This window comes from Uloborus diversus, chromosome 5 (assembly GCF_026930045.1).
Source record: "Uloborus diversus isolate 005 chromosome 5, Udiv.v.3.1, whole genome shotgun sequence".
In the NCBI taxonomy this organism is placed as follows: Eukaryota; Metazoa; Arthropoda; class Arachnida; order Araneae; family Uloboridae; genus Uloborus; species Uloborus diversus.
The window spans coordinates 176,141,434-176,168,961 of NC_072735.1; the positions used below are offsets into that span (position 1 = coordinate 176,141,434).

The window sequence follows — 27,528 nt, forward strand, 5'->3', positions numbered from 1 at the left end:
CATTTCTAACACAAAAAAAAAGCTTTAAATTGACTTCAAGTTTGGAAGAATTTCAGGATAAGACCCTAACATTACTTTTCTCTAAAGTTTCGAAAAAGTTCCCAAAATTGAGATTTTTGACGTCAATTTTGAAAATTTCTCCTTGGACCTTGAATATCCCCCTACTCTTTTCGCCTCACACAATCAAAAATTGATTACATTTTGTTCATACGACAATTTCAAAATTTTTCTGGGGGAGACTAGTAACTTTTGGCATTTATTACTTTCTTCAAAGATAGACATTGTGCCTAAGGTATTCCCCTAGTACTAAACTTTTCTTACTTTTCATAAATTCATCCGTCATCTTTTTTTTTTTTTTTTTTTTCAACCAGAACTTGGTACAGAAATTGGAAGAAAGATGGATAACGACATTAATTATTGGTCAAAATATGCAAATTACTCTTGAGGGGTGGCACATTTGGTCTGTGCACTCGGGCGGCCGATACCTAGGATTGACCCTGCCTCTCATTGAAGCTAAGATTACCTCCATACTGTGAGCTAAACTTCAGTTTTCCAAAGCTTCTACATTGCCTTTACAGATGAGCTGCACCATGATTGCGAACTCTCGCTGGTATGGTAAACTAATTTTAACTATCAGTGTAAAGGTAATCTTCGGTGCGAAGATAATCCTAAAAGGACTGAGGACATCTGCCTCAACCCGATTGTAGCTATTCTAGATTGAAAATTACCAATATGGATGAAACTTGTCTGAATGTACTTTTATAACCCGGAGGGTTTTGAAGGCTTGCCGTGGGCAGGTAAACGGCAGTATCTGCAGAAATAAATTTTAGATATATTAGAAGAAACGTGTGACTTTTTTCGCTCCTTTTTTTCAGCGGAAAAGAAATGAGCATACTTGTACAAAAATGCTAACGTGCAACATAGCAAAAAAAGAGAAATATTTGCAGTTATTGCCCTTTACCTGCCCACAGCAGAGTATAAGTGGATTAAGCAAGAGAGCATTTCATGAGTTTAAAGCTACGGGGCTATTTACAATTTTCATGCTATATCAAGAGAAAAACTTTCAGCAATGTGTCACAAGAATCCAGGAACCCTTCTGAAGTATGAGAGAAGTGCAACATAAGCCATTAAAATTTTTCTCTCTTTTTGTAATCTTTATTTTTCCCTCTCCTTTAAAAAAAAAAAAAAAAAAAAAAAAAAAAAAAACATTTTTAGTGATATGCTTTAAGCGAGTATGATCGTCTTTAAAGCTTTCAAAAGCAGTAGCTGAAAGCAGTTTTAAAAATAACGTTTTTTTTTTTTTTCATAAATTGTTAACGATTTTTCCAGAAGACCCCATCTCTCTTCTAAGTCCCTATGCCCTCCTTCGCTAAGTTCTTGAAAAATGTCTTCCTTTGATAAGGTTGTTTGTGACGCTGACGTTACATCAAAAATTACTTGAAATTGAAGTTCTAAAATGCAATTTTGAGCTCCGAAACCGAGTCTTTCTTTAACCATTGGGATACACTCTAGTTTCATGTTTGAAAACTCTCTAGCAAAACAGCAAAATCTAACAGTTGAGCCAATGTAAACTTTTTGAAAAACCATAACACATTTACGATTAACTGCAACTGTAATGTTCAAGAAACAAAACTGTTTGTATTCCCGGCTCGATTCCAGTGTTGTGAGAACAGTGTTCTGTTTTATTCCACATAAGTATGAATCTATTTTAAACAATTTAAGCATTTCAATTTTTCAAACTTTTTGTGAATCACAAGGAAGAATCGGCATGTTGGTAATGAGCATGTCAGTAAACAGCTAAGCGCCTCTGCTTCAGCATTCCATCCTCAATATTAACTTGCCGTTTTTACCTAATATTAAAAAGATTGTTTTGTTAAAAGATTGATTGATCATCAAGAAATATATTGGTTCTGGGGATATAGATAGCTAACTTAAATAAATATTTCATTCGAACCTTCGAGCTCTTAATTGTTGCATATTTATTTGTCAAATTTCGACGACAGAACTTATTTCGAGAAGTTACGCTTTGGTGTGTTATGGTAATCAAAACTTTGGCGGTTATCTAACGTTTGAATTTGGCTCCTCAATTTCAACTTTGATGATTATTTATTAGTTACTGAAGAGACTAAGGTAGCAGGAAATCACTTGAATAAATTGTAAGATTTTAAGCAGTGGTTGTATGTAAGGTAAATGCAAGGTTCTTTAAACATATTACCTACTGTTATCAGTTATTAAGTTCAGGAAAGATATAAAGTATCAATGTGATGCTGAATTGCAGATTACCATTGTAACATATTGTATACTAATGAGCATAGACTTGTAGCGCATGCGCGGTTGCCAATGCTTTGGCTGGGAAAGTCAGTCCATGGAGTGTGAATAAAACAGTTAGACGTTCATATTACTTTGTCCTCCTTATTTTGGTATTATCATTCCACACACGTTGAAGAACCCAACCCTGGATGTTTTCTAACTATATAACATGGTGGCAGCTCACGGAACAACAAAGTGGAAATTGATAACAACCTGTTAAGTGCGCTCAACAAATCTTGATTTGGACCTTGCAAAACTGTAAGTAGAATTTTCTTATTTCGAGATGGAAGCCAAATCGCCTACAACATTATGCTTGGAAGGTAACGTTCCAGAAAATTGGAAAAAGTTCAAACAGAGATTTAGTTTTTATCTAGAGGCAACAGAAAAAACAAATAAGGCGGATAAGTTAAAAGTAGCATTGTTGCTAACATGTATGGGCGAAGACTGTTTAGATATTTTTAATAGCTTTGGATTAAGCTCCGCGGACTCTGAGAAATACGACACTGTACTAAACAGTTTTGATAATTATTTCGCACCGAAGAAAAATACAGTTATAGCCAGGTACAAATTTTTCAATTGCGTTCAGGGGGAAAACGAAAGTGTTGATTCTTTCGTGACGAATTTAAAGGTTTTGGCTAAAGATTGCGATTTCGAAACGCAGGAAGAAAATTTAATTCGAGACCTTTTAATTATTGGCATAAATGATGTGGCGGTCAAAGAAAAACTTTTGATAGAATCGGATCTAAATTTAGAGCAGGCCGTGAAATATTGCCGTGCTAAAGAATCGAGCACCAAGCAAATTCAACTAATGAGTCATGCGTCTTCGGTCCTTGCAGTAAAAGAGAAAAAGAATTCAAGCGCTTCTTTAGCTATTAACAAGCGTGCGTCATCGAAAAAGAAAAACATCGTGGATCATTCCGAGAGTGAAAGAAAGGCGGAAGTAAAAAAGAAATGTTCAAAATGTGATTCTTATCATCGCTACGGGAAATGTTTCGCTTTCGGAAAGCGGTGCTACAAATGCGGTAAAGAAAACCATTTCGCTAGTGATTGCAAGAATAAAAAGATAAATTTAGTGGATAATACAGATGACTCTGATGAATATGAAACCGATAGTAATGAAATTAGTGTAGCATCGGTTGTTGATGGAATCAATTCCGAGTGGAAAGAAAAAATACATATTAACACCACTAAGGTATCTTGTAAAATTGACACGGGTGCGGAGGTCAATATTCTTCCACTATCATACTTTAAAGTAATTAAAAGAACTGAAAATATTAAGAAGACTAGTAAAATTTTGAGATCGTATACAGGACATTCTTTAAATGTCATAGGAACTTGTGAATTTTTGTGTAAATATGGCGATAAAGCTGAAGTCTTGGAATTTTATGTTGTTAAGCAAAATTCGAGTATTTTAATTGGCTTGAGTTCTTCTGAAAAGTTAGGATTTATTAAAAGAAATCAAATAATTTCAGTTGTTGAAAATGTTGATTTGTTCAAAATGTACAATGATGTTTTCACTGGCAGTTTGGGTAAACTTTTGTATACGTATGACATAAAATTAGACAAAAATGCAGTTCCAAAAATTTCTGCACCTAGAGTTATACCAGCGTCTTTAAAGGGAAAAGTTAAGGCAGAGATTGATAACATGGTGTCAAAAGGGGTACTTGAAAAAGTTACTGAACCAACAGACTGGGTTAACCCTATTGTTGTAGTACAGAAACCAAACAAAGAAATAAGAATTTGTATGGATCCCAGAGGCTTAAATAAGTATATTAAAAGAGAGCATTACCCAATACCAACCCAGCAAAGTCTTTTTTCGGAATTGGAGGGAGCTAAATTTTTCAGTGTCTTGGATGCCTCAAGTGCATTTTTACAAATTCCTCTAACAGAAAAAAGTTCTAAATTGTGTACCATTGCCACGCCTTTTGGACGCTATAAGTTTTGTAGATTACCGTATGGATTAAGCAGTTCACCTGAGGTGTACCAGAAAACTATAGAAAATATATTTATTGATATAAATGGTATTTTAATATACATTGATGATATACTTGTGTTTGGGAAAACTCAAAAAGAACATGATGCCAAGTTAAAAGCTGTTCTAGATAGAGCTCGAGAGCATGGTTTGAAATTATCTAACAGGGTTCGTACGCTCCTGACAAACTCCTTATAAACTCCTGCTTTTTAAGAAAAGAAAATAAGGGCCTTTAAAACTCCTGAATTTTGCTATTATCTCCTTACGAACTCCTTATTTTTTAATTCTACATGACCTTAAAGATGTTTTTCTATCGCCAATCCGATAGGAGTGATTACGTTGTACCTAACTTTACCAAAATTCCGCTATTTCTTCGTCTGTTAATATCGGAAATCTGATTTTTCCGTTAGACAAATTTCTTCCCCGCATCCGATTTTTTTTTACAAATTTATGACGATTATGTAGATAGTTATTTGTAAAATAACATCTTGTAGATTTGTTAAAGTACCATTCTAAAGGTTTTTTTTTTTTTTGCTTCTGTAAATTCTTTTATGTACCCCCCCCCCCCCCCCCATGTATTTGAATTTGATACCGAAGCGGCTCACCTCAAAGAAAATGCAGTAAATGCATATTTTACTATAAATTTAGTATGTTTGTGCGTTCAATGTTTTGTATGAAAACAAAAATAAATAATATTAGGGTTGTACATAGTTTTTCTGAAATAAGTTTTAAAAAATACATCTTTAAACAGCAAACTAGACCTTAAAAAATAAAATGAACTCCTGCAAAACTCCTTAAAAACTCCTTACTTTTGATTTTCAAAGTTGAGTATGAACCCTGTCTAAAGAGAAGAGTAAAATTGGAATGGATTCTGTTAAATATTTGGGTTTTGATTTATCGAAGAATGGACAGTCTATAAATGAAAACAAAATTAAAGCTATAGTAGAATACGGCACGCCAAAGAATAAAGCAGAACTTCAAAGATTTTTAGGTATCATTACATTTCTAGGAAAATTTATACCAAATTTATCTGACAGAACAGGTATATTAAGGAAGTTACTTGGAAAGAATGTAGAATTTGTATGGAGTTCAAATGAACAAATGGCGTTTGAAGACTTAAAAAAATGTGTTACAAACTCTCCTGTTTTGTCTTTCTACAACAAAGATAAACTCTCCACAGTGTCTGTAGATGGGGCATTCCACGGTATTTTTGACATTATGTAGAGTCCGTAACGTGACCTTTTTTTGCGATAACTTTTTAATTTACCGTTTGATTTGCAAATTATTTTAATATTAGCTGGTGTGTTGGTAGGAAAAGATCAAAATAAAATAATATACTAATCAAACAGTAAATTAAAAAGTTATAGCAAAAAAGGTCACGTTACGGACTCTACATAAATGTCAAAAATACCTTGGAATGCCCCAGATGCAAGTCAATTTGGACTGGGTGCTGTTTTGATACAAGAGGGTCACCCAATTGCATACGCGTCATCCTCATTGACAGAGACACAACAATGTTACAGTCAAATAGAGAAAGAACTGTTGGCAATTTTAATTGGTTGTAAAAAGTTTCATTATTTTATCTTTGGAACTAAATTTTTGGTTGAAACTGATCATAAGCCTCTAATAGGTCTATTGAAAAAGCCTATAGATAAGTTGTCCCCAAGACGTATGGTTTTAGAATTATTTAAATATGATTTCGAACTAAAACATGTACCAGGTAAAAAATTATATATCGCAGATGCATTGTCTAGGACACCGTTGAAAGGTAGTGAAGATACTAGTTTTTTAGAGGCAGGAGTAGCAGTTGTTCATAGAGTCCTATCAGCTACTGATGAGAAGACCGAAGTTCTAAAGATTGCTACTAGAGATGATCCGGAGCTAATTTTAATAAAAAAATACATTGAAGAAGGTTGGCCGCAAAGTTTTAAACAGATGCCTGAGAAAACTAGAAGCTATTGGGACAAGAAAGCAGAACTTCACTGTTACAACGATTTAATATTTCTGGGAAATAGATTAGTAATTCCCACAAAGATGAAAGCTGAAATTTTGCAGAACATACATTCAGCCCATCAAGGGATAACATCTTGCATAAACAAAGCTTCAAAAAACGTATATTGGCCAAATTTTTGTGAAGATATAAAACAATTCATTAATGCATGCACAATTTGTCAACAACATCAACGTGCTAATGTAAAAGAAACTTTACTACCATACAGTATACCAACACTGCCATGGGAGGAGGTAGCTATTGATTTCATGTATCTACAAAAAAACAGACTATCTTTTATGTGTTGATTACCATTCCAAATTCATAGAAATTAAGAAACTGACAAAGAAAACAGCAGAGCCAGTTATCAATGCACTGAAACAAATTTTTAGGACACATGGTATACCACGCAGGTTGCATTCTGATAATGGTCCACCGTTCGATAGTAGACTTTTCCAAAATTTTACTAAGTCGTATGACATAGAGCCTGTAACATCGTCACCTAAGTATCCAAAATCAAATGGAATGGTAGAGAAAGCTATTGGAACGATGAAATCAATTTTACTAAAAGTTATTAGAAGCAAAGGAGATCCCAACCTAGCAGTACTGGAATACAACAGCACTCCAAAATCCAGTTTGTTATCACCGTCAGAAATGCTTATGGGACGAAGACTTAGAACTGTAATGCCACAGAAAACATCTCTTCTCACACCAAAGTTCCCAACAGATGAAACAATAAAGATTTTAAAAAAGCAGCAAAATAAACAGAAAGAATATTATGACAGATCAGCTGTAAAACTGTCAACTCTAAAGAAAAATCAACCAGTTTTCGTACAGCTAGGGCACCGAGATTGGGCCCCAGGGACAGTTATAGAAAAGTTAAATACACCCAGATCTTACTTAGTGAAAACAGCGGCAGGAAGTGAACTTAAAAGAAATAGAATTCACCTTAGACCAGATGAGAGTAAAGAAAACATGGAGTTGGATGTAGATAAGGAAAAATTAAAATCACCATCCACCCAAATAGTAAGGGAGGATTCATCTGAAAATCCAACTGAGACTCTGCCTGATAATGTCTCAACCCCCAAACAAGAAAAACGCATAATAAGACCCCTCAGGTTCCAGGACTATGTTTAAAAAAAAAAAACTTTTGACATTTATTTTTCTTGAATATTTTAGTATTTTAGTATATGTTTAAATTGTGATTGGTTTAGTAATTTTTGCACTTATTTGTCTTTATCATTTTAATCTTTAGTGCATGCTTAAATTGTGTTTGGTTTAAATCAATTTTTTTTTGTTTAAAAAAAAAAAAAAAAGGACGTGTAACATATTGTATACTAATGAGCTTCGACTTGTAGCGCATGCGCGGTTGCCAATGCTTTGGCTGGGAAAGTCAGTCCATGGATTGTGAATAAAACAGTTAGACGTTCATATTACTTTGTCCTCCTTATTTTGGTATTATCATTCCACACACGTTGAAGAACCCAACCCTGGATGTTTTCTAACTATATAACAACCATAATTTAAGTTAGCCATTTACTATATGAATTTACTGAGATCGTGGTTGCCGGATCGGTAAGACACCGGGCTCGTAACTGAAGGGTCCCGGGTTCAATGCCAGCTGATTCTCTCTGTTTATTAATAGTGAATGGGGTACGTCACATCTGTTGTAGTCACTAACTCTTCTAAGTGAATAAATACCTACCTCTGTGTGCTGGACCAAGGATTGCTTGACTTCTGGTCTAAATGCAAAAAACAAAGCTGTTCAATGTGCCCTATCCAACCAGTTAAACCACTAACTGCGGTAGGCACAGGAGACCCTGGAGTGTGGTATAATATATGAATTTGCTTTTGTTTCTAGAATGGTTTTATATTTATTTATTTTAAATAAATAAATTTTCTAAATGCAAACAAATTTAGGATGTTAAACATAAATCCATTTACATGTTACGCTCGACGCAAAGTAGACAAACATTATCTATTTTTAATTTGTAATGTAGTAACTATACAATACAGAAAAGAAATTAAATATTCAGTATTCAGCTGAATGTTTGGTTAGAACTTATCTGAATATTTGGCAAAATATAGTACTTGATACACCTCTAATTTGAATCCTTCACATTCTGCCTCAAAGCAGAATATTTTATAATGTTTTGCAACGTAAAATCATTTGACGAAAATTGTTCTGCAAGTATACTTCAAGCATTGTACTCTTAAAAACGTGACATTTTCTGCTGATCGGGTGCCCAAAATCAAAATCGTTGCATCTTTTTTTTTTTTTTTTTCAGTTTTTAAAACTTGACTTTCTATTCATTTCTGTTGAAATGAGAAACTTCTGGAAACATCATAGCTTTTAACCAAATGGCCAATTAAAGAGCACTGAATTTACAAAATTAGAGTTGATCATGAATAATCACTATAAAATCAAAAAAACTTTAACAAGGTGTAAAACCTGAACTAATTGAGATTCTCTAAAAATATTTTACATGCTTTCTAAAATGAAAGAAAAACGATAAAATGTTTTATAAAAATCCGAACCTAGGTGTCAAATGAAGTTTGTTTTTTTTAGTTAGTTTTACATATCATGAAGGAATAATTTAAATAATGTTTATAAATAAATAAATTATTACTAAAATGATAAATAAAATGAGTCAAGTTTGGGTTGCGTATAATAAAACACTACGAAACTTTCTAAATACAGCAGACCCTCGTTTTATACGGGTTTATTTTAAACGCGGATTGAGTTTCGGTTTTACCCGGATGCGGCAATGCAAACAGATAAAAATTTCCCCTCTTTCAAAATCCAACATCCTAAAGATTGCAGATTTCGCATAATCAACTGCATTTTGGTATGCTAATTATCGAGCTTGGGCCACTAGAGGCAATTTATGCAGTTGGTTCCAGAGCTTTTTCCAGAAGTAAAGTTATTTAACTCGCACATTTCAGCTGGAAGAAGAGCTTTTAGGAGTGACAAAAGAGGCCAAAACCAATGAGGATACTGAGGTCGGATACGCACAACCAAAAACGGTCACATAGAAAATTTTGAGCCATTCCCAGACAATAGAAATGATCTTTCTGATGTGTTAGTGAAGGAAGACTATCATGGAAATGACGCAAATGATCATGGATGCATCAATGCTCTGCCAAGAGTTACAGAAAAAAATTCTTATGGATTGCCAAAAGACTATCATTGCCAGCTCCTCTTTATAAGCAGGACACGAAATTAATTTATGTTTTCTTTATACGTGTTGTGCATAAAAGTCGATATAAGTACATATTAAACTTATTATACAATTTTGTCATCACCAGAATGAAGTATTTTGTTATCTACGGAACCAAACCCCTATTTTAACACTAGTAAGAGGTCTCAATTTACGCGTCATTTCCGTGGAAAGTAACCGCCGCATAAAACGAGGGTCTACTGTAATTGAAATATTTTCTGGATGCAAAGAGATTGAAACATCTAACAAGACACTCAATTGTCGATGTGTTTCAATGTTGGCATGCTTCCAAATCATAGGTTTATGGCGGAAATTGCAGTGGATGAAGATTAATTGGAAAAATTAAGGACAGGAACCAAAAACATTAGAAAAATTAGACTCTTTTCAGATCTATAAGAAATATAAGATAGCTGTGAAGCCTGAAGAAGAAAACAAGGAGAACTTTATAAAACAAATGTAGAAATCAGTAGAATTTCTGCAAATATCTTAATTTTGTACAAATTCTGCTGATTTCTGTAAATTCAAAGTAAATATAAAGTTTCTGCAAATGACTTAGCGTATTAAACATCGCGAGCTTTCTGCCAAATTATCGTAATTTGCGGAATTACGGATTTTTTTCTAATTTAAAGAAATCTGCAGAATTTCTGCAAAATTTTATCTTGAGTTGGAAGTTATTTGTAGAAAATGTGCAGTTTCTGCAGAAATTTCATAGAAATCGATAGAATTTCTGCAGAAAATTTGTCTGAGTTTTCCTCTCACAAATAAACAGAATTGTTCTGCAGCTTAGGCCTCTGTTCTGTGACATACGTCGCATATTTAGTAATATTCTGCTTTGGGGACATTCTGATTTAAAGAAACTAAACTTTCAGTTGTTTGATGCCTGGAAGTAACAAACTGACTCATGGAGCTTACTAGCATACTCAAAACATCAGTTCCATTTGATATTTTCTTTTTTTTTCTTTTGAGCAATGATATCATTATTATGTTTAAAATGAAACAATGAATGTATTACTTGTGTTGTTTCAGTACAAAGAGGATTGTATATTTTATTTATTTCAATTTGGTCAATCGGACTTGTTTCTTTTATCTGCTTAATCTTTATTTTTTAATTATTTATAGGAAATGGGAAAGAAGAAACAACCAGATTTTCAGAAAACTAAACTTAGAGTCGGTCGCACACTTCCAAAGGGAAGAAATGTCACAGATACTTCATTTAAGTCAAAGAAAATCACTGTGCCTTCACAAAAAATAGAGAAAGCAGTGAATCTCGAGGTATGTTTCATCTTTCTATGCATTTGTGTATGGATGATCCAAAAGTCATGCTACCTACTAAAAAAAGTTTAGCTTTTAAATATTATTTAAATTGCAAATTATTTAGGATTACTTAAGTTTCGTTTAAAGGAACATGAAAATGACGTTAAAAAACAAGAATTGAACAAATCTTTGATTGCCAAACATTATTGGGACACAGGGCATCATTTTGTTTTTTCAAAGGTAATTTGCAGACTTACAAATGTAGGAATTCGATTTTCTGGAAGCCTTTTAGTTCACAAAAATTTAAATAATCTTTGCAATGTGTCTTTTGCGGTTCCGCATATCTCTCCAATCTTAATCGATCTGTTCAAATTTACATAATCTGACACGTCAAATCATGCCTCATCACTCGCTGAGATCTGATTGTTCCTCTTTTGTTTTTAAACACTCTCATGACCATGTTCCATTTCATTTGCTTGCTTTGCACTTAGGAAGGAAGCTATTGCCTCTGAAACATGTTTGCATTTTAAACTTTTAAATCTTTTATTTGTGCTTTTAAATATTGTTTCTGACATTTATCTATTTCGCTTGTTGACATTCAATTTATGTTTATTATTACATTTTATTAATTTTATTTTTACTCCTGAGCAGTAATTTTGTGCTCTATGTTACACTGTGATGGAGATTTTTTGAAAAACAAGTAGGATGTAAATAAAATGGTTATAAATTTATGTTCTAGCATGTTTCATGTTAAACTACATTTTGTGCTAAGTTAGGGTTGCCACTGGTTATTAAAAAAGTGACTTTTGCGACTATTTTTGACCGTGAATAACTATGGCAACTTTTTTTTAAATCAAAAACGGCCTAAAAGCAACTATTTTTTTTAAAATTGGCGACTTTTTTCATGTTTTGTGATGTTTATTAAAAAAAATTAAAAAAAGAACGATTGGTACTATGTGCTGAACACGTGTGTCAAAAAAAAATGCTTCCTGTGTTTTAGATTACAATCCTTTTGCATCTTGTAAAAGTTTCATGTTTTTGACAGTCGGAAATTATTTATTATTTGATAAATAATAAATAAATAAATCTTTGGAAGCATGCCAACACTTAACTTATACGTCGCAGATTATTTTTCTGGTATTTGAGATTTCAATCCTTGTGCATCTTGTAAATGTTTTTATATTTTTGACAATCAGGCATAAGTTAGATTGTATGCTACCTTAGATTAACTTTATTTTGGTTTTGTTTTAATAACAAATAAATTTTGTAGAATTTCGATGACGAATATGCTCCTTTACTTTAAAGAGCTAATTAAAATCTCAACTCATCACTTAAACTCATCACTGTTAAAACAAAAATAAAACAATACAAAACCCTTAATAGACCAATTATTTTATATGGTAGTGCGACATGGGCAATTAAAACAAAAGAAAATTGACTGCTCGTTTTCAGTCTAAAATGTCTGAGCGGATGCTAAATGAAGACTAATTATAGAACACTCTTTAGCAAAATACCAACATGTAAAAATAACTAAGGAACTATTTGAGAAAAAAAAAGGCATATGGGCGCACAAATCATATAAATTATCTGGAGGAACTGAGAAAGTTGATAGACTTTGTAAAACAAAAATTAAAAAGATGATTAAAAAAAAACAACAACAGAGAGAAGAATAAATCAAATGTAAAACAATATCAACTTCAACAACTCGAAAGGCAAGGCAGAGGTGATCGCACAGATAAGAAACTCAATAAAGAGTCTCCAGATTCTCTGTTAGAATTAGCTAACCAATGACTGAAATCAGCTATTGAGAAAAGTGATTTATCCGAAATTAGCATAGCAAAAGGAATAGAAGGTGCAGAAAAGTTGCAAGAAGGAGGAAGAAAAAAAAAAGAAACAAAAGTTAAAACTTATTAACTACAGAAAAACCAAGTTTATTGATTGTATAACTAAAACCTTAAGTTTTCCATTTTGTCATCAAAGTTTAAATGTTCAAAATTTTTAACTATGCAGCAATTATATGTTTCAATCACACACAAAACTCAATTTATAACTCCTTTATGTTTTTGAAACCAGAGTAAGTATGTATAAGTTGCCTTAAAATTAAAAAAAATATATCTGAAGGGTGGTTTTTTTTTCACTTTGTGATACTTCAAATGGGACGTTACACATAACATCTTCGTAATGTTATGTGAAAAGAAACTTATATTTTTAATACCGTAATTCCATCAAAAAATGCTAAAAATGGACTAAGTAAAGGTTGAAACAAAAGTTAAATCTGAGAAGTTAAGTTTTGATTTTCTTGTATTTTCTAGATGGTAGTGATGTTTCAAGATGTTGTATTGTGTGTTTGTGTCATGCAATGTAGTTTTTGAGTTAGCAAATTAAAAAAAAAAAAGCAGATTTTTGGTAAAAGCATCTTCAGATTCAAAATGCAACTTAACTGTTCCTCTGAGGAGACTATTTAGGCGACTATTTTTTAAGTTTCAGGTTACTAAAGCTACTATTTTCAAGTAAAATTTTGATGGCATCCCTATAAGTGGATCAGTCATTCTGGTTGAAGAATAAAAGTGTCCCTTTTATAATATGGGTAATTTGTACCATGTGTTGTATCAAAACTATACTATACGAAACTTCGAATTACTAAAAATCAAGGCCATGTCTGCCATGTTAAATCGAAGTCAAGTCTTAAGATGTAAAAATTCAAAAACAGCTGAAGCTTCATTCCAATAAAACACACAATTTAACTTCATGAAAATAAAAATAAATAAATAAATAAACAAAAGCAAAAATTGAAAAACAAAACAAGGAAAACTTTATTTACAAAGGACAGTACGCATATTATCAAAAAGAACACCAGTGATTTTCTGCAACAATCAAGTTTGATCAACAACAGCATTTTCACATTGCTACATTTTTTAATTTATCGTTTGCCAAATTTAGCTTCATGTTATTTAGTATGTTTTGTTTTTTTCAAAGATTAAATTGAAGGAATGAAATTCATTTTTTTGAAACTGCATTGTAACAAAATTGTGTAATATTAAATTACTGTTCTCATGTAAATTATGAAGGACTGCCAATTTTTTTGATCAATTTATGCTCTTTTTTTCTCTAGGATCAACTGAAACTTGTGGGGCATCACAATCCCAAGACACAAATTCTTACTCTTCAATGGGTTTCTCATTACATACAAGCCAACTTCTCCATTGAGCACTTGCCTCTCATTTTAGAAAAGGCCGAAAGAGCGACGTTGGATGTCGATGCCGGCGTCAGGCAGGCTGCCATAAAGCTTTTAGATGCGACCTTGAGCCTTAGTTCTAGCTTGCAAGTTGAAGGACACATTCGATCCATTATTTGCAACCTTCGCTGCGGGATGACCCATGGCGACATCAAAGTTCGGAAAGACGCACTCCACTTCCTGGATGTGTTGCTGAGGAATCATCCGAAGCTTTTGAGCAGCTATCATTCATTGCTGAGCGTCATTCTGGACATGATATCCTCCCGTTATGCCAGCAAAAGTCACCGGAAAAAGAGGAGGACTTTGCCCGCTGTGTACGATGGGGATATTAAATCTCAAGTGTGGCGCATGGACGTCTTGAAACGGTTCGAAAGCTTGCTGAACATCATTGTTGCAAGCTTTAGTAGTAAAAATGAAGATAAGGAAGATGGGAGAACTTTGTATTGGTCTGCACTCAAGCCCTTGTCTCTAGAATTAATTCCTGGGAGAGATTTGGAACCCATAGAATATGATCTGTCAAAGGACCTGAACTTTTTGTCAAGTAATGTAGATAGTCAGGTGTGGACTTCAGATATGTTAAAAATCTTAATAGATGAAATAACACCAGTTCTGATGGATGTGTTTGCTGAAGAAGTTTCTGAATTTATATCACAGATACCAGGTAATTCTGTATTTTTGACACTTTATTTCTGTGGCTGAATTAATTGCCCGATCACAATTATACCATATAATTGTTCATGTCAAATTTGGGACAGATATATGAGTTGTAAGGCATCCAGCAGCAAAGGAATGTGAGGGGATAAAATAAGAAATTGGAGATTACTAGTGTGAATGGTGGGAGAGACACTTAATTTGTTTTTTGAAGTGGTAGCCTTGACAGGTGCTGCTATCTAGCTTGGCATAACATTTAATAATTAGATAATGTGATGACTGAGCATTTAATAATTTGATTTTATAATTTTTTTGAAATGTTATAATAACATTTGTGATAAAACCACCATTTGTGTTTTTCGACTGCTACTTGTATATACAGTAAGTGCAGGGTACTTGAATCAGACACTTCAATGAATCAAATCCTCAAAAACAGAACAAAATCCAACTTCAAAGATAAAAATAAAAATTCAAAAAAAAAAAAAAAAAAAACTGCTCTATTTGAATCAGACGAGCCCCTCAAATGAATCAAGCATATGTGGTTCATAATGTGCTCATATGTGTGGCAAGCTAAGCATTTACCACAAACATTTGGTACATCAACACAGTTTCTTTTTCTTTGCTTTCTTTTTGTGGTTTTCTTTTTCTTTTTTTTTTTTCAATAGTGAAAAAAGGTGAGGAGGAGGGGCACATTAGCAGGGGAAAAATATATATATAAACCTATAATATGGAGTTTCTAGTGTAAAACTTCAGAACTCACATATCTACATGTTAATTAACACTATGGCGGTCTTTGTATACCTAGAAATACAGCAGGCATAGCTAGATAATGTAGACACGTGCACGCCATGCGCAAATACATTTGTGGCTGTGCAAATATGTTTTCTACAAATATGTACTTCGCTCAAAATTTTTTGAATAATATGAATTTCAAACAATGGTTTTCTTGAAAATCTGTTGATAAATTGATGAAATTAATCTCTTGCTTTCATGGATACATAACACAGAGGAACAAAAAAAAATTTTTTTCTTCGGTGCCCAGAGTTTGAGAATTGATTTTAGATATGTTTGAGGCTCTGAATCGAAGTAGGAAATTAGTTTTTCTTTAGCAGTTCTACTTTTTTTAGATAAGTGCTGCTGTTTATTCAAAATGTGCAGCTTTAACTCCATTTTGCGCTCTTCTATAGCAAGTGTAGGCTTCTGAAATATTTACCCTATTTTCAGCCTGCAGTCTAATTACTTAAAGGAAAATTCACCAGATGCAGTAAAAGTTTGACAAGTTTAGTAATAACGCTTCAACAAGTTAAGGCCAATTTGAAAGTTCATGCTTGTGCGTGATGTGTGATGAGCTGGATCTTTGTATACAGTATTTTTCAGGGCCCGATTAATATAGTGGGTGACCCGAAATAAACATTTTTTGGGGCTATCCTCTGAATTCAAACCTTATAAACATAAACATTAATGGGGAACCACCATTTCAGGGGTGTTGAGGTGTTTTACTACTCATTCAAAATATTTGTTGAGAGACAGAGTATCCTACACTTAAGTACACGTAAAAAAAGGTAAAAAAATAAGAGAGAAAACTTAAGAAAATTAAGATAAAGTTTTCTTAAGTAAGACAATTACAATTTTAGTCACTTTAAGGCTCTTAAAAATTAGGGATCGATCTACAAGAGCTTAATTGAACTGTTTGGTAATCAGTCTCTTATTATTTGTACAATACAATAAGAATAAAAAAAATCCCTGTTTTGTGTTTTATTTGATCTATAGATGTAACTTAATCCCGTTTTATATATATTTAAATGTTATATCTTAAAAAACTTCTGGGCAAAAACTGATGTCATATTTGAACTCAGGGTACTAAATTCATACGAAATCAGTTCCACAAAACCCAGTACCAAAATCAGTGTTCCCCTGTGTAATTGAAAGCACAATAGGCTTTGCATTACTGAAAATTTTACCTACCTAAAGTATATGAAAAAAAATACACCACAGTCATGGAAAAAAATAAGCAAATTTCAGAAACCTGGAAAAGTCATGGAAAATTGAAACTTTCATTGAAAGTCATGGAAATTTATTTCAAGTCATGGAAAACTGTCCTGGACAAAGAGAAAGTAACTAACTAAAAGAGCATTAGAAATCTTGAGTGATTTAACACTATAGCACACAAAAGCTATTAAAAGTGGAAAATTGAACAATCCCAAAATCATATCTGAATTTTGAAATCTCATTGCATCCTCTTCTGTCGCTGCTTCCTTTTTTTGCGATGTGATTTTTCTGCTTGGACATCACTGATTTTGAATAAACTGTTATTACAACACTTCTTATGTATCATACTAGCTGCGTGCCCGGCGTTGCACGGGCTACCTAAAAAATGTAAGAGCAGTCCAGTTGATGCTTTTGTAGTACACTGACACTAGTTTCTAACGCGTTAAGGAATAAATAAATGCGCGTAAAGCAAGGTTTGCAAAACACCAGTAAAACATATTTTTGCCAAAACACCTCATCAACGTTAATAATCGTTATCAATGATACAAGTTATGAGTACATTTTCAGTCAGCACAAAAGGGGAAAATATATGCATTATCAACTATAATCTTTACTCACGTTAAACTGAATTACATCTGATAGACTATATCGGAAATATTTAAGCACAATAACAATCCGCTTTTTACATAAAATAGTCTTACTACCCGGCGTTGCCCGGGTGTTTATTAATGCAACATACCACTCAGATAAATATTTGGATGGATTCTATCCACATGGTCGTACAAGAATTACATCAATCCGTTTTCCAGGTACAAACCCTCAAAGAACTCAAATAACTTGTAAATCACTCATTTACTTTACGACGTGCACGATCCTCCTCGAAAATGAAAGTTATGTCATGTGACGCGTATTTAACAATCAGGCTTGAACCAAAAAAAAAAAAAAGTCACTGAAATTTTGCGGCAGATTGCGGAAAACCCCAAAAAGTAAACATTTTAAATCCCCTGATTACAGGAAAAGCCTCAAAATAAAAACAAGAATTTTACCTGTTCATATTCGAGAAAAAAAATGGCAACAGATCTTTCATCTCAATGATTTTCTTCACCCGCTATACATTTTAATAAAAGCATTGTTATGGAAAGTTGAGATGAAGCACTGAATAATAATTTGAATGGAGGAAAGCCTTCGAAAAATAGGGATTTGATTTTGAAATCTAAGAGTCATAATTAATAGTTTTTAATTGATATCTCCGCTAATTATTACCGGAGGATTATGTTAAATAGCCAAACATGAAGACGGGAAGATGACGAATCCATCGATACCTGGTTCGATGGTCAGTTCACTGTCGTTCGGGAGAAGAAGCTTGGACATAGATAGATAGATAGATAGATACTCAGATTTTATATGTATAAGATTCTGTAGTAGCGAACTTGCATGTTCTTGGTTTTGCCACACCCACTCAAAAAATGCAATTCAATTGCATCTGAGTTTGATTCCATCACTTGTAAAAACTGTATTATTAAATTTATCAGAGTTTATCTTAATTTATTGAAGATTTTAAAATATAAAAATCTTTAGTCAGGTGATAGAATACAGAAAAAGAGGAATTCTAATTCTCTAAAAGAATAGTGCCCAACATACCGCCCTCAAAACTAATCCATGCAACCCACTGCTGTGCTCAATGTCAGGAATCTAATATGTTCTGGAATTTCTGAACCTATTCATTTATATACACTTGAAAATGTGCAAATAAGTAAACAAAACAAGTATACTTTTAAATCAGAAGATTGAAAAAACCATTCAGTAATGAATCAAAAAAGATCTGGTTTAGAAACTGTAAGAACTAAACTATGTGACTTAACATTAAAAAACCAAAATACTGTCAAGTTACGTGGATGATTAAATGCTCTGTTGACACTAAAAGGCAACTTTTGAAGCAAAGTTATTGAAACTTAGTGATGTCTCACTCATTCAATCTTTGTCCCATTCAATATCATTCTGCCTGTTTATAAAAAATTTTTTTACATATTTAAGCATCATCATATTCGTTTCACTGCATTTTTACGTTACTTTAATTTATATGATGAAGACAAATAAGAATAGTTTAGTTTTTTAAGTGTACACTTATATTTTTTCCATTACGAGTAAGTGCTTCAATGAGACTGTGGCATTCATGTAGACGTTTTGTTAATGCTCATTTCCAAAAATTAATAAGTTTGAGATTAAATAGTGCTATTCTCTTTGTGTAACAAGGTCCTGAAAATTTTCATTGAAGTCATGAAAAAGTCTTGGAAAAGTCATGGAATATTTTCATCCAAATAGAGTATGAACCCTGAAATACTTATGAGCTATGGCCCCACGTTGGACGCCAATTTGTTACGAGTTCAGCCATTTCAAGAAATTCTTTAATGATAACACAGTTCTTGTGATAACACAGGACATTTATTTACAACTATGTACAAGGAATGTCCTTAGCAACTGCTAAGTTAACCATAGCAATTAGGCAAATATCAATTAACTGTGTAAACACAATGTTGACACACATATTCACATCAAAATACACAAAAACACAGCTAAAAGGCTTCACAAAACAGAGATAATAACTACACACTCTCCAGGGCGATGGCTCAGTCAAGACTGACTTTGAACATGCGCCATGGCTATTTATAGATCTCAAAAGAAAAGTCTCAAACATACCATGTGATTCCTGAAGTTTCATTTCATTTTCTTTTTATTCATTCACAAATCTTATCCTTCAGAAATGGAGGGACCATATACTTCATTCGAATATAAGAGGATTGTATATTCATTACAAGAAACTATTTACAGGTTATGTTACTAAGATAATTTTAGATGGAAGATAATGGAATAAACACCAAATTTAGCCAGATTACAACAAATTAATCATAAAAACTAATTACTATTTATAGAATTTGTAACAATATTACTACGCAGCACAGGATGATTTGGGAAAAGTCAAGGAAGGATTAAGCTTTTTATGAAAATACAGAAGAGCAGTTATCAAAAATGCTTGCTTGTGATCAAATGATCCCTCCCGTAATTCTAGCGCTCAAAGAATATGTCACAAATTGTTTCATTGTGTATTTTTATTTTATTTCATTTATTTATTTCATTGTTTTTTTCATGCTTTTTTTGAGTTAAGTAAATTTTCTTACTTCTAGATCCATGGGTGAAATCTGGAGGTGTCGTGTCAGTAAGCAGTTCTTTGGAAAGTGAGTAATAAAAATTTAAGAAGGTTTTTTAGAATTATGCCTTTTAACTCAGTTGAGCTCTACAGCAAGTTATTTTGTATGAATTTTCAAAATTGTGTAATGTTCATGTTACAACTTAACTAAAATGATAGAATTTCAAGGTGCCAGCTTTAAAACCCATTGGTGCGTTTCCAATTAACTCATCATTCTTTAACTTTTTAAGAACATATTGTAATCAAATTTATAAATTTATTGGGTCTGTCATTTGGAAGTATGCAGGAGTTTGAGGGGGAAGAGTGGGGAGAGGTGTCAATTGCAACCCTCGTTCCTTTATAGGATTTTAGAAACAGTGTAGTTATGCATTTCTGTATGTTTTTTTTTTTTTTTTTTTGGTCTTAAAATGTCTAGAAATGTCCCTTTGCCCTCTCCTGCAAAACTGAAATGACAGGTCTGGAGTCTTTTTTTAATGTCATGAAAAGTTACAATTTTCTTCAACAAGATCTTTTTTTTTTTTTGTTAAAGCCACATTTGCTTAAAAAAAAAAAAAAAAAAATTAAAACATTTTGAAAATCTTGTATATGTATTATTTATTAAAGTATTCTGACTTGTCTGTCCAAGGGGAGATAATAGTCACAATTTGGTATTTCTTTCATTTTCAACACTTCAGGCATTTATCAAGTTTAAATGTTCAAAATCATTCATATTGGACTCATGTGTGTTGGATACTTTTTTTTTTTTGACTTATTTTTATGTGTTTCTTCAGTGCCAAGCATTATTTTAGTTGTGACACAATCTTCAAGCATCTGCTTTCGGTTTATGATATTTCTTATTATTATCACGCTAGTAAACAATACAAAACATATTGAATAAAAATACAAGTGTATTTCTTAAAATAATAATTTTTTATGTAGTACTAAAAAACATTGTTTGGGATTGTGGATTATAGACCAAAAAATAAGGTAAATATTCTACTCTATAATATAATATACTAAGCAGTTGGTGAGTGGAAAATAAAATTTAGGTAAACTGATTTTAGAATAATTGTCCATATGCTCTATTTTAAATAGAATTCTTTTTATCCAAACTGAACTTTTTGTAATCTTGTTTGCTTGCTCCGGGAACACACATAATGAAAAACATAGAAAGTATTTTTTTTAATTATTGTTACAATATTTTAAGGTAGCATTTCCTTTACATTACTTACGTTTTTTTAGATTGCTTTTTGCCTCCTGAGGTTGCTGGAAATGTCAATGTTATCACTCAGATATTTTGCTCTCTCGGAAAGTGGGTTCAAATACTGTCTAAAACAGACCGTAAGTTGGTAAGTGATGATAAAAACTAAATTTACATAAAAAATTGAATTTTTATTAAAATTGCTCAATGGTATTAGTAACTAATACCCTCAGACATTACTAGTAGTTATGTAAGCTGAGTTGATTTGATTAATTAAGTAAAAAAACAAACTAAAATTTTGTTTAAATTGGTATAGCTTGCTTAATTTGGTTTCTGTTGCATTATTAACTTCTACTACCTTTTTTCGTGAACTTTTTTCCCTTGAAAAATCACACATTTTTTACAGATAAGAATTTTTAGGAAGTATGCATTTTAATTTTTTATACAGTTGGACCCTGATTTAACAAACCTCTACTTAACAAATTTCATGATTTAGCAAAATTGTCTTTTCCCCCAATTAAATTGAAGGCAAAAATCGCTATTTAGCGAATAATAAGCCCAGAATTAACAAACTATTTTAACAGCTGATTTTTTTTTTAAATTCTTAATTTGAGTTTGGAAAAACTGGATTGCTTTGAAAATGATATATCCATCTTGTCTGAAGCAGAAAATGACTTTTTTTTTTTTTTTTTGGAATCGGCAATTTTTGACGGGCGAGAGGGCAACCAATGGATAGTGATTCTGATGCAGATAACAAAAATGAAACTCCCATTAAAACTGTTACTTTTTATTTTACATGGCCTGGAAACCAAAATTATATCTCATGCAGCAGGCTGTAAATGACACAGCATTTTTTCCTCTCCATAGAGTTTATTTCGAGTCAATTATCTAGGAAATTGTGAAACACTTTTTTACAAAGAACTCAGTACTTTAAAATTTCAAATTAACTAGTGTAGTAGGTCACGGAATGCTGAATAAAAAGCCTGCACTTTTCAATTATGGCTATATTTATGCAGTTGCTTATTAGGGCTTTCAGATAAGGACAAGTGCGATTTTTTTTCGCTCCCCGATATTACGAATAACTCTGATTTAATGTATATTCAGTCCCGATGATTTCGTTGAATCGAGGTTCAACTGTAGTTTGTTTATTTATTTTTATGCACAATTAAATACATTCAAGTTTCGACTGACGTGAGGGATGCATTCCAAGACCCCTCGCGTAAGTTTGAAATTTTGGGTTGTGGGGATAGGGTAAGTATGCGAATTTTTCATGAACATGCCAGATTATTTTAGACATTTGTAGACACCCTCAAACTATTCTAAAGTATATCTTACCATTTTTCACATGTAAAAGGGAATTTTTACCGTATTTACAATAAGCTGTGTTATTCAACATCAAATACGGTTAGGATGTACAAAATCAGTGGTAAATGGAGATGAGAGAGAAAATAAAACAATATGATATGTACAGAATGTAGTAATAATAAAATACAGAGCTATAATAGTACTGCATAGAAGAATGACAGATACACTAGTTATATTTGTACTTAAAAAAATGAAGATTTATGCTGCCCAATATTAGTGTTATCCTGGTAGTGCATGTACATTAGGCAGATCACCAGAAAAGAAAGAAGAAGAAAGAGTGATGAGTTGGCAAGAAACCTTCTCTGCTGAGAGGAATCTTTCAATTTCAGTGATGCATTTGCAAAATTCAAATTTAGTAGCTGATAACAAAGATGATACTTACCTACCTCGATTCACTTCAAAAATTCTTGTGTTGCAGGAGAGGAATTTGCGTTAGCTCTAAAATTTGTTTTTTCTAAAAAAACTCCTGTTATATTCATTTTGCGGAAGTCGTATCTCATTGTAGCGCGAGTCAAATGTATTGGAATTGCCCCCCCCCCCCCCCCGCTTTCTCTTTTTTTCTCTCTTTTTACCCATGTTTTCTGAATGATAAATATTAGATGCACGCAAGGTATTTTAACAAACATTTCTATTGTAGTTAAAAACTTAAAGTTGGAATACGCCCCACCCCCTTTTTAAAAAAAAGTTATCCTGAGAATTTTTGCAACTTTCAACACTATTAATTTAGCTGTGTGCTGCAAAAACAATATATACTGTTCATTCTAAATGTTTAATTTTAACATGTTATTTGACCTATGAAGTTATTATTATTATCATTTAGGAAACATGGTTTGTTGACAAATTCTGTAATATTTGTGAAAGTCTTATGAAGGGATTTCCTTACTGGACAAAGATCAAAATGCAGCAAAATTCTCCTGCTAGAAATGCTGAAGTAAGTAAAGGATAATTTATTACTAAAGTCTGTTTTTTGCCAAAAATATCCAAAATCTTAATTTTTTAATCCAAAAAGCAAAATTGAATTTGAAAAGAATTATGTTTTGTGAAATTCATTGTACTGTTTTTCTGAAGCGAATTGATTTATAACATTCAAAATTGCAGATCGTCCTAATATTTTTCAGGCCTCTTTAAGGGACTCAAAAAAAATTATAATCAGGATTGTAAGAGTTTCGGCCAGTGGTGTAAATTACTTCACTAATATTATATTTAATTAACTAAAATTGTTATGCTTAATTAAACCACTTCCAACTAACAGATTTATTAGTTGCAAAACACACATCTCTCACATGCATACAAATTAGAAGTGTATTTTCACGTTATTTAGTTTTGATCAGTTCTGTGGTGGTTAAATCCAGTTTTGGCTGGTTTTAGCCAGTGGCCTGGATAAAATCAGTTTTGTCCGGCCAAAACTACAACCCTGCTTATAATGTCATTGTTGGCCTATTTACATTCTATTATTAGTTTGTAATTCAAAGGTCGGGGAAAATAAATTAAGGCTTTTATGGTGACCTTGTATATGTTTACTACAGTAGAATTTTACTCTTGCTGTGTTCTAAATCGTGCTTGTAAATATTAGTTACTGTTAATAATAACAATAATTGGTGTTTCTCCCAGACCAAAAAAAATGGCAAGGTGCTTCCAGATAAAAGGGGCTTCTTCCTTTAATGTATACCAATGCTTAAAAAATCCAAGTGTTTCTCGGTACTTTTTTTTCCTTCTTTATAGTTATAATTGTAATTGCAGTAAAACCTGTAAAGTTGACCGCTATTTTCAGCCATAGAATTAGATCTATATCATATAATTCGGCCTCAATAAGTTCATCACCAAAGTACTGCACCGCTACTGGTCAACTTACACAGATTTCACTGTGTTCTTTTTTTATTCTTTGATTCTTTTTAATGTTTGGTTTAGAAGATTATGAAAAAGATAGAAAATTCATATTTATATTAAAATTAAATTATGAGGGAAACAATGGATATTCATTTCAAGGCCAAAAAAACTCACCCTTGTAATGAAGTTTCGTCGTCATTTCAAAGAGGCAAGGAGGGTGCATTTAGAAATGCCAAAAAAAGGGGGGGGGCAGGTCACAGCATCCTCCTAAAAAGGAATGGGAAAAGTGGGGGGAATGTTGGGGAAAATTTCTAATCTAATAATATCTCCCCAATATTTTCTTTAATACTTGCAGAGTGAGTTCTGAAAAAAGACTAACAAACTATTTCAAACTTGAATGATGTTTATTAAACAACAAGGTATATAGCTAAAACAGTCTGTAAATGATAAAAATGTAGCAAAAGCATAATCATCATATCTATCTCACATTTGACTACAAACTAAGCACACCATGTGCTATGTGCTATCAATATACGAGATGACTAATACAGAAATGATGAAATCTAAACTGCATGACTATCGACTAAAACTTCGATGAAAGACTCTAAACCCATTAGGAAATAAGTTAACACAAGCTCATCATATTGAAGAGGGGCGAGTGGCACAAGCAAGCAAGTTCAAATGCCGACGAAGGAACCGCCTACAACGATGAGAGATAATCAAAGAGAAAGAACATACGCCACAAGCGGTTTAAATATCCCCCGGGTCATTAACATATCCGAGTCACGTGAACTGACACTCGTCGCTGCTATCATGAAGCACACAGTCTATCAGATTCCTTCTAGTAGCTTCCATGTGACGTCATCCACTACGGAGTTCTGCCAAAGGTGGACGAAAGTGAAATTAAAACATTCGGTCGATTCTATCAACGCGAAGGAGTGCTGATACGCGTCTTTTACCCCAGTCATGCAGAATGATTGGTAATACATTGTAAGTAAAGAAAAACATATTATTTTACTATTGTTGTTGTGAGGTGATGAGATAAGGATTATTTACTGTTGTTGTTAACAGGCATTTATGCCTAACAATTCATGAGGAAATAAAAGAATTTTTTTGTTTGATCTACATTCTACATATTATACAGTTTGCAGGGGTCGAAGTAGTCCTATATATCCTATATTTCCTATATTTTCAAAAAAAAGCATCAAAATCGTCCTATATTTCCTATGTTTTTCAAAAATGTCGCATATTTCCTATGTTCCCGTTTTTTACCCAATATATCTTTTGAAAGGAACAGTAAATAAACTTTCTGACATCGAATTTTTCGTTGAAAATATGTGCCCAAACGAATTTCAAATTAAAAAACTCAACTAAATCCTACGACAGGCATCTTCACTCATTGGCTACAGCAATGTGACGTCACTCTATAGTGGGTGGAGTTTCAAGAACTAAATCTGAAGTTAGTTTTGAATTTTGCGTTTGGGGGGGGGGGGGGGGCAACAGCCATTTGTTTTGTTTTCCATTATGGTTTTCGTTGGTATATTGGTATATTTTGTGTTCAGTGCATTTTCTGATCGGAATGTTCTAATCTTCTTTTTGCAATCTTTTTTTTTTTTTTGTGGAGTGTTAGTTCCTTATGATGTTAAAACATAGTTTGTGGTAATAAGTGGAATTATAATGGCGAAATTGCATCGCTAAACTAAGTTTCATGTGGAATGGTTGAATCAGGAGGACATTAATTGTACAAATTTTGGTGCATGGTGCACTAAAGGAAAAGATGATTTTACTGCTTTTTGCCATTTTTGCAACTGTTCAGTGCCCATGAGCAATAGTGGATTTTCGCAATTGAGGCTGCATGCTAAAACATTTAAGCATAAAAAAAAAACTCTGAAAAACGTCAGAAGGATCCTTCTCAAGCTCTGTTTGTTCTTAATACAAGTGGTAAAGGGTTCAGTTTAGATATAAAATCAAAGAGCAGTGGAATTAGTACTTGGGTCATAAGTGAGAAAGAAAAAATAAAAATTTATCTTTGTTCAAATTTTGTTTAGTTATTTAGTCTGTAAAGTACACTGTTTTTTCAAAAATATTTCTTTCAACTACAAGAAAGTCATTTCAGAAGTAAGTTATAATTTTGTTTGAAATTTTTTTTAAAACGAAATCATTGATAAGAATAACTAAATAGTATATGAAATGTATTTTTTTCATAGCAAAATTATTCATATAATGTGTCCTATATTTGTCCTATATTTTTTGTGGAAAATGTCCTATATGTGACAAGTTAATCACTTCTACCCCTGAATCTGAATGTTCAATATTATTAATCTTTTTTACTTTCCTAATGTATTTTTTGGTGTACATGGTAACTGTTTGATGCTGTCAGATACACAGCTTACAGATAAACACAGATTGTCTTAAACTAGCATTGTATTTTTGTTCCAAAGGAAATACAACCATATTTGATGCTGAAAGAAGTAGTGTCTGTTTTCCAAGATGTGCTTCCAGATTATTCTCTCACCTTGGACTGCTTATAAATTACATTGGTTACATAGCTTTATGGATGCCAACCGATCCATTTTAAAGTTACAGTACAACCTCAATATCTTGAATCTCTCGGGACAGGGAGAAAATTCGAGATCTCGAGTTTTCGAGTTATTATGGTTTAAAAAAAATTAAATTAGTAACTCTCATAATTACACACTTACGCTATATGCATTTACATATGTACTATGGGACCACTTTGATTTACGATCAATAAAATAGTCTTCAAAATTTTACTAGACTCAAAATTTTAAAATTGTCAAAAGTGCACAGGATGAGATTTTGAAATGAACAATAATTTCAACTTGGTTTTTTCACTTAAGAATTTAAAAATTCTAATTTTATCTTCAACTAGTAGCTTCCCAAGTTCAAAAAGTTTTCAGCAGTTATTTTGTAGGAGTTATAAAAGCAAAATGTTGAAAATGAGGAACGCATTTTCTGTTTTAGCTTGAAAATTGACTGAAACACCTTTCCTCAAAGGGATAACATGTTCAACAGAAATGCACAAAGATTCTAAACTCTGGGGGAAGCACAGCACCCCCTCATACCTACACTCCCCTATTATCTTTCCCCAATCCCCTATTCACAAAATTCCAAGAAAAGGGATGAAAAACGTCAAGCAGTTGTCCCTGGAACTGGTTTTACTTGAAAAAGTGCGAAAGAAAAATGTCTATTGAAATTTGCAATTGTGCAAAAATTTTGACATTTCAAGAGTTTTGAAAAATAAATTTTGAGCTAACTATGGAAAATACATAGGAGTTTTTATAGAAAATGCAGGGGAAATTTTTTTT

The 27,528-nt window shown here is 32.6% G+C and overlaps 2 protein-coding genes across 3 annotated transcripts in view; both read left to right on the forward strand.

Moving 5' to 3' along the window:
- Positions 1-1,650: 1,650 nt before the first annotated feature.
- On the forward strand, positions 1,651-21,850 carry LOC129223290 (testis-expressed protein 10 homolog). The gene is made up of 6 exons (XM_054857856.1): positions 1,651-1,695; positions 10,613-10,765; positions 13,860-14,643; positions 19,805-19,855; positions 21,049-21,147; positions 21,840-21,850. Exons 2-6 carry the CDS (start codon positions 10,616-10,618, stop codon positions 21,848-21,850), a joined length of 1,095 nt encoding a protein of 364 aa, XP_054713831.1. The 5' UTR covers positions 1,651-1,695; positions 10,613-10,615.
- Positions 21,851-23,197: 1,347 nt separating this feature from the next.
- Positions 23,198-27,528, forward strand: part of LOC129222141 (uncharacterized) — a 42,876-nt gene continuing 38,545 nt past the window's right edge. For both annotated transcript variants that reach the window (XM_054856595.1, XM_054856596.1), the window contains exon 1: positions 23,198-23,303. In XM_054856595.1, the coding sequence (XP_054712570.1) occupies positions 23,238-23,303 (66 nt within the window). In that variant the 5' untranslated portion in view covers positions 23,198-23,237. The remainder of the gene's footprint in view (positions 23,304-27,528) is intronic.

What these genes read in the sequence shown, in the direction of transcription:
- LOC129223290 (XM_054857856.1), top strand. Translation starts at nt 10,616, where the DNA reads ATGGGAAAGAAGAAACAACCAGATTTTCAGAAAACTAAACTTAGAGTC. An exon ending in ATTTATATCACAGATACCAG is followed by an intron (nt 14,644 to 19,804) that starts GTAATTCTGTAT and finishes TCTTACTTCTAG; the next exon opens with ATCCATGGGTGAAATCTGGA. An exon ending in AGTAAGCAGTTCTTTGGAAA is followed by an intron (nt 19,856 to 21,048) that starts GTGAGTAATAAA and finishes ACGTTTTTTTAG; the next exon opens with ATTGCTTTTTGCCTCCTGAG.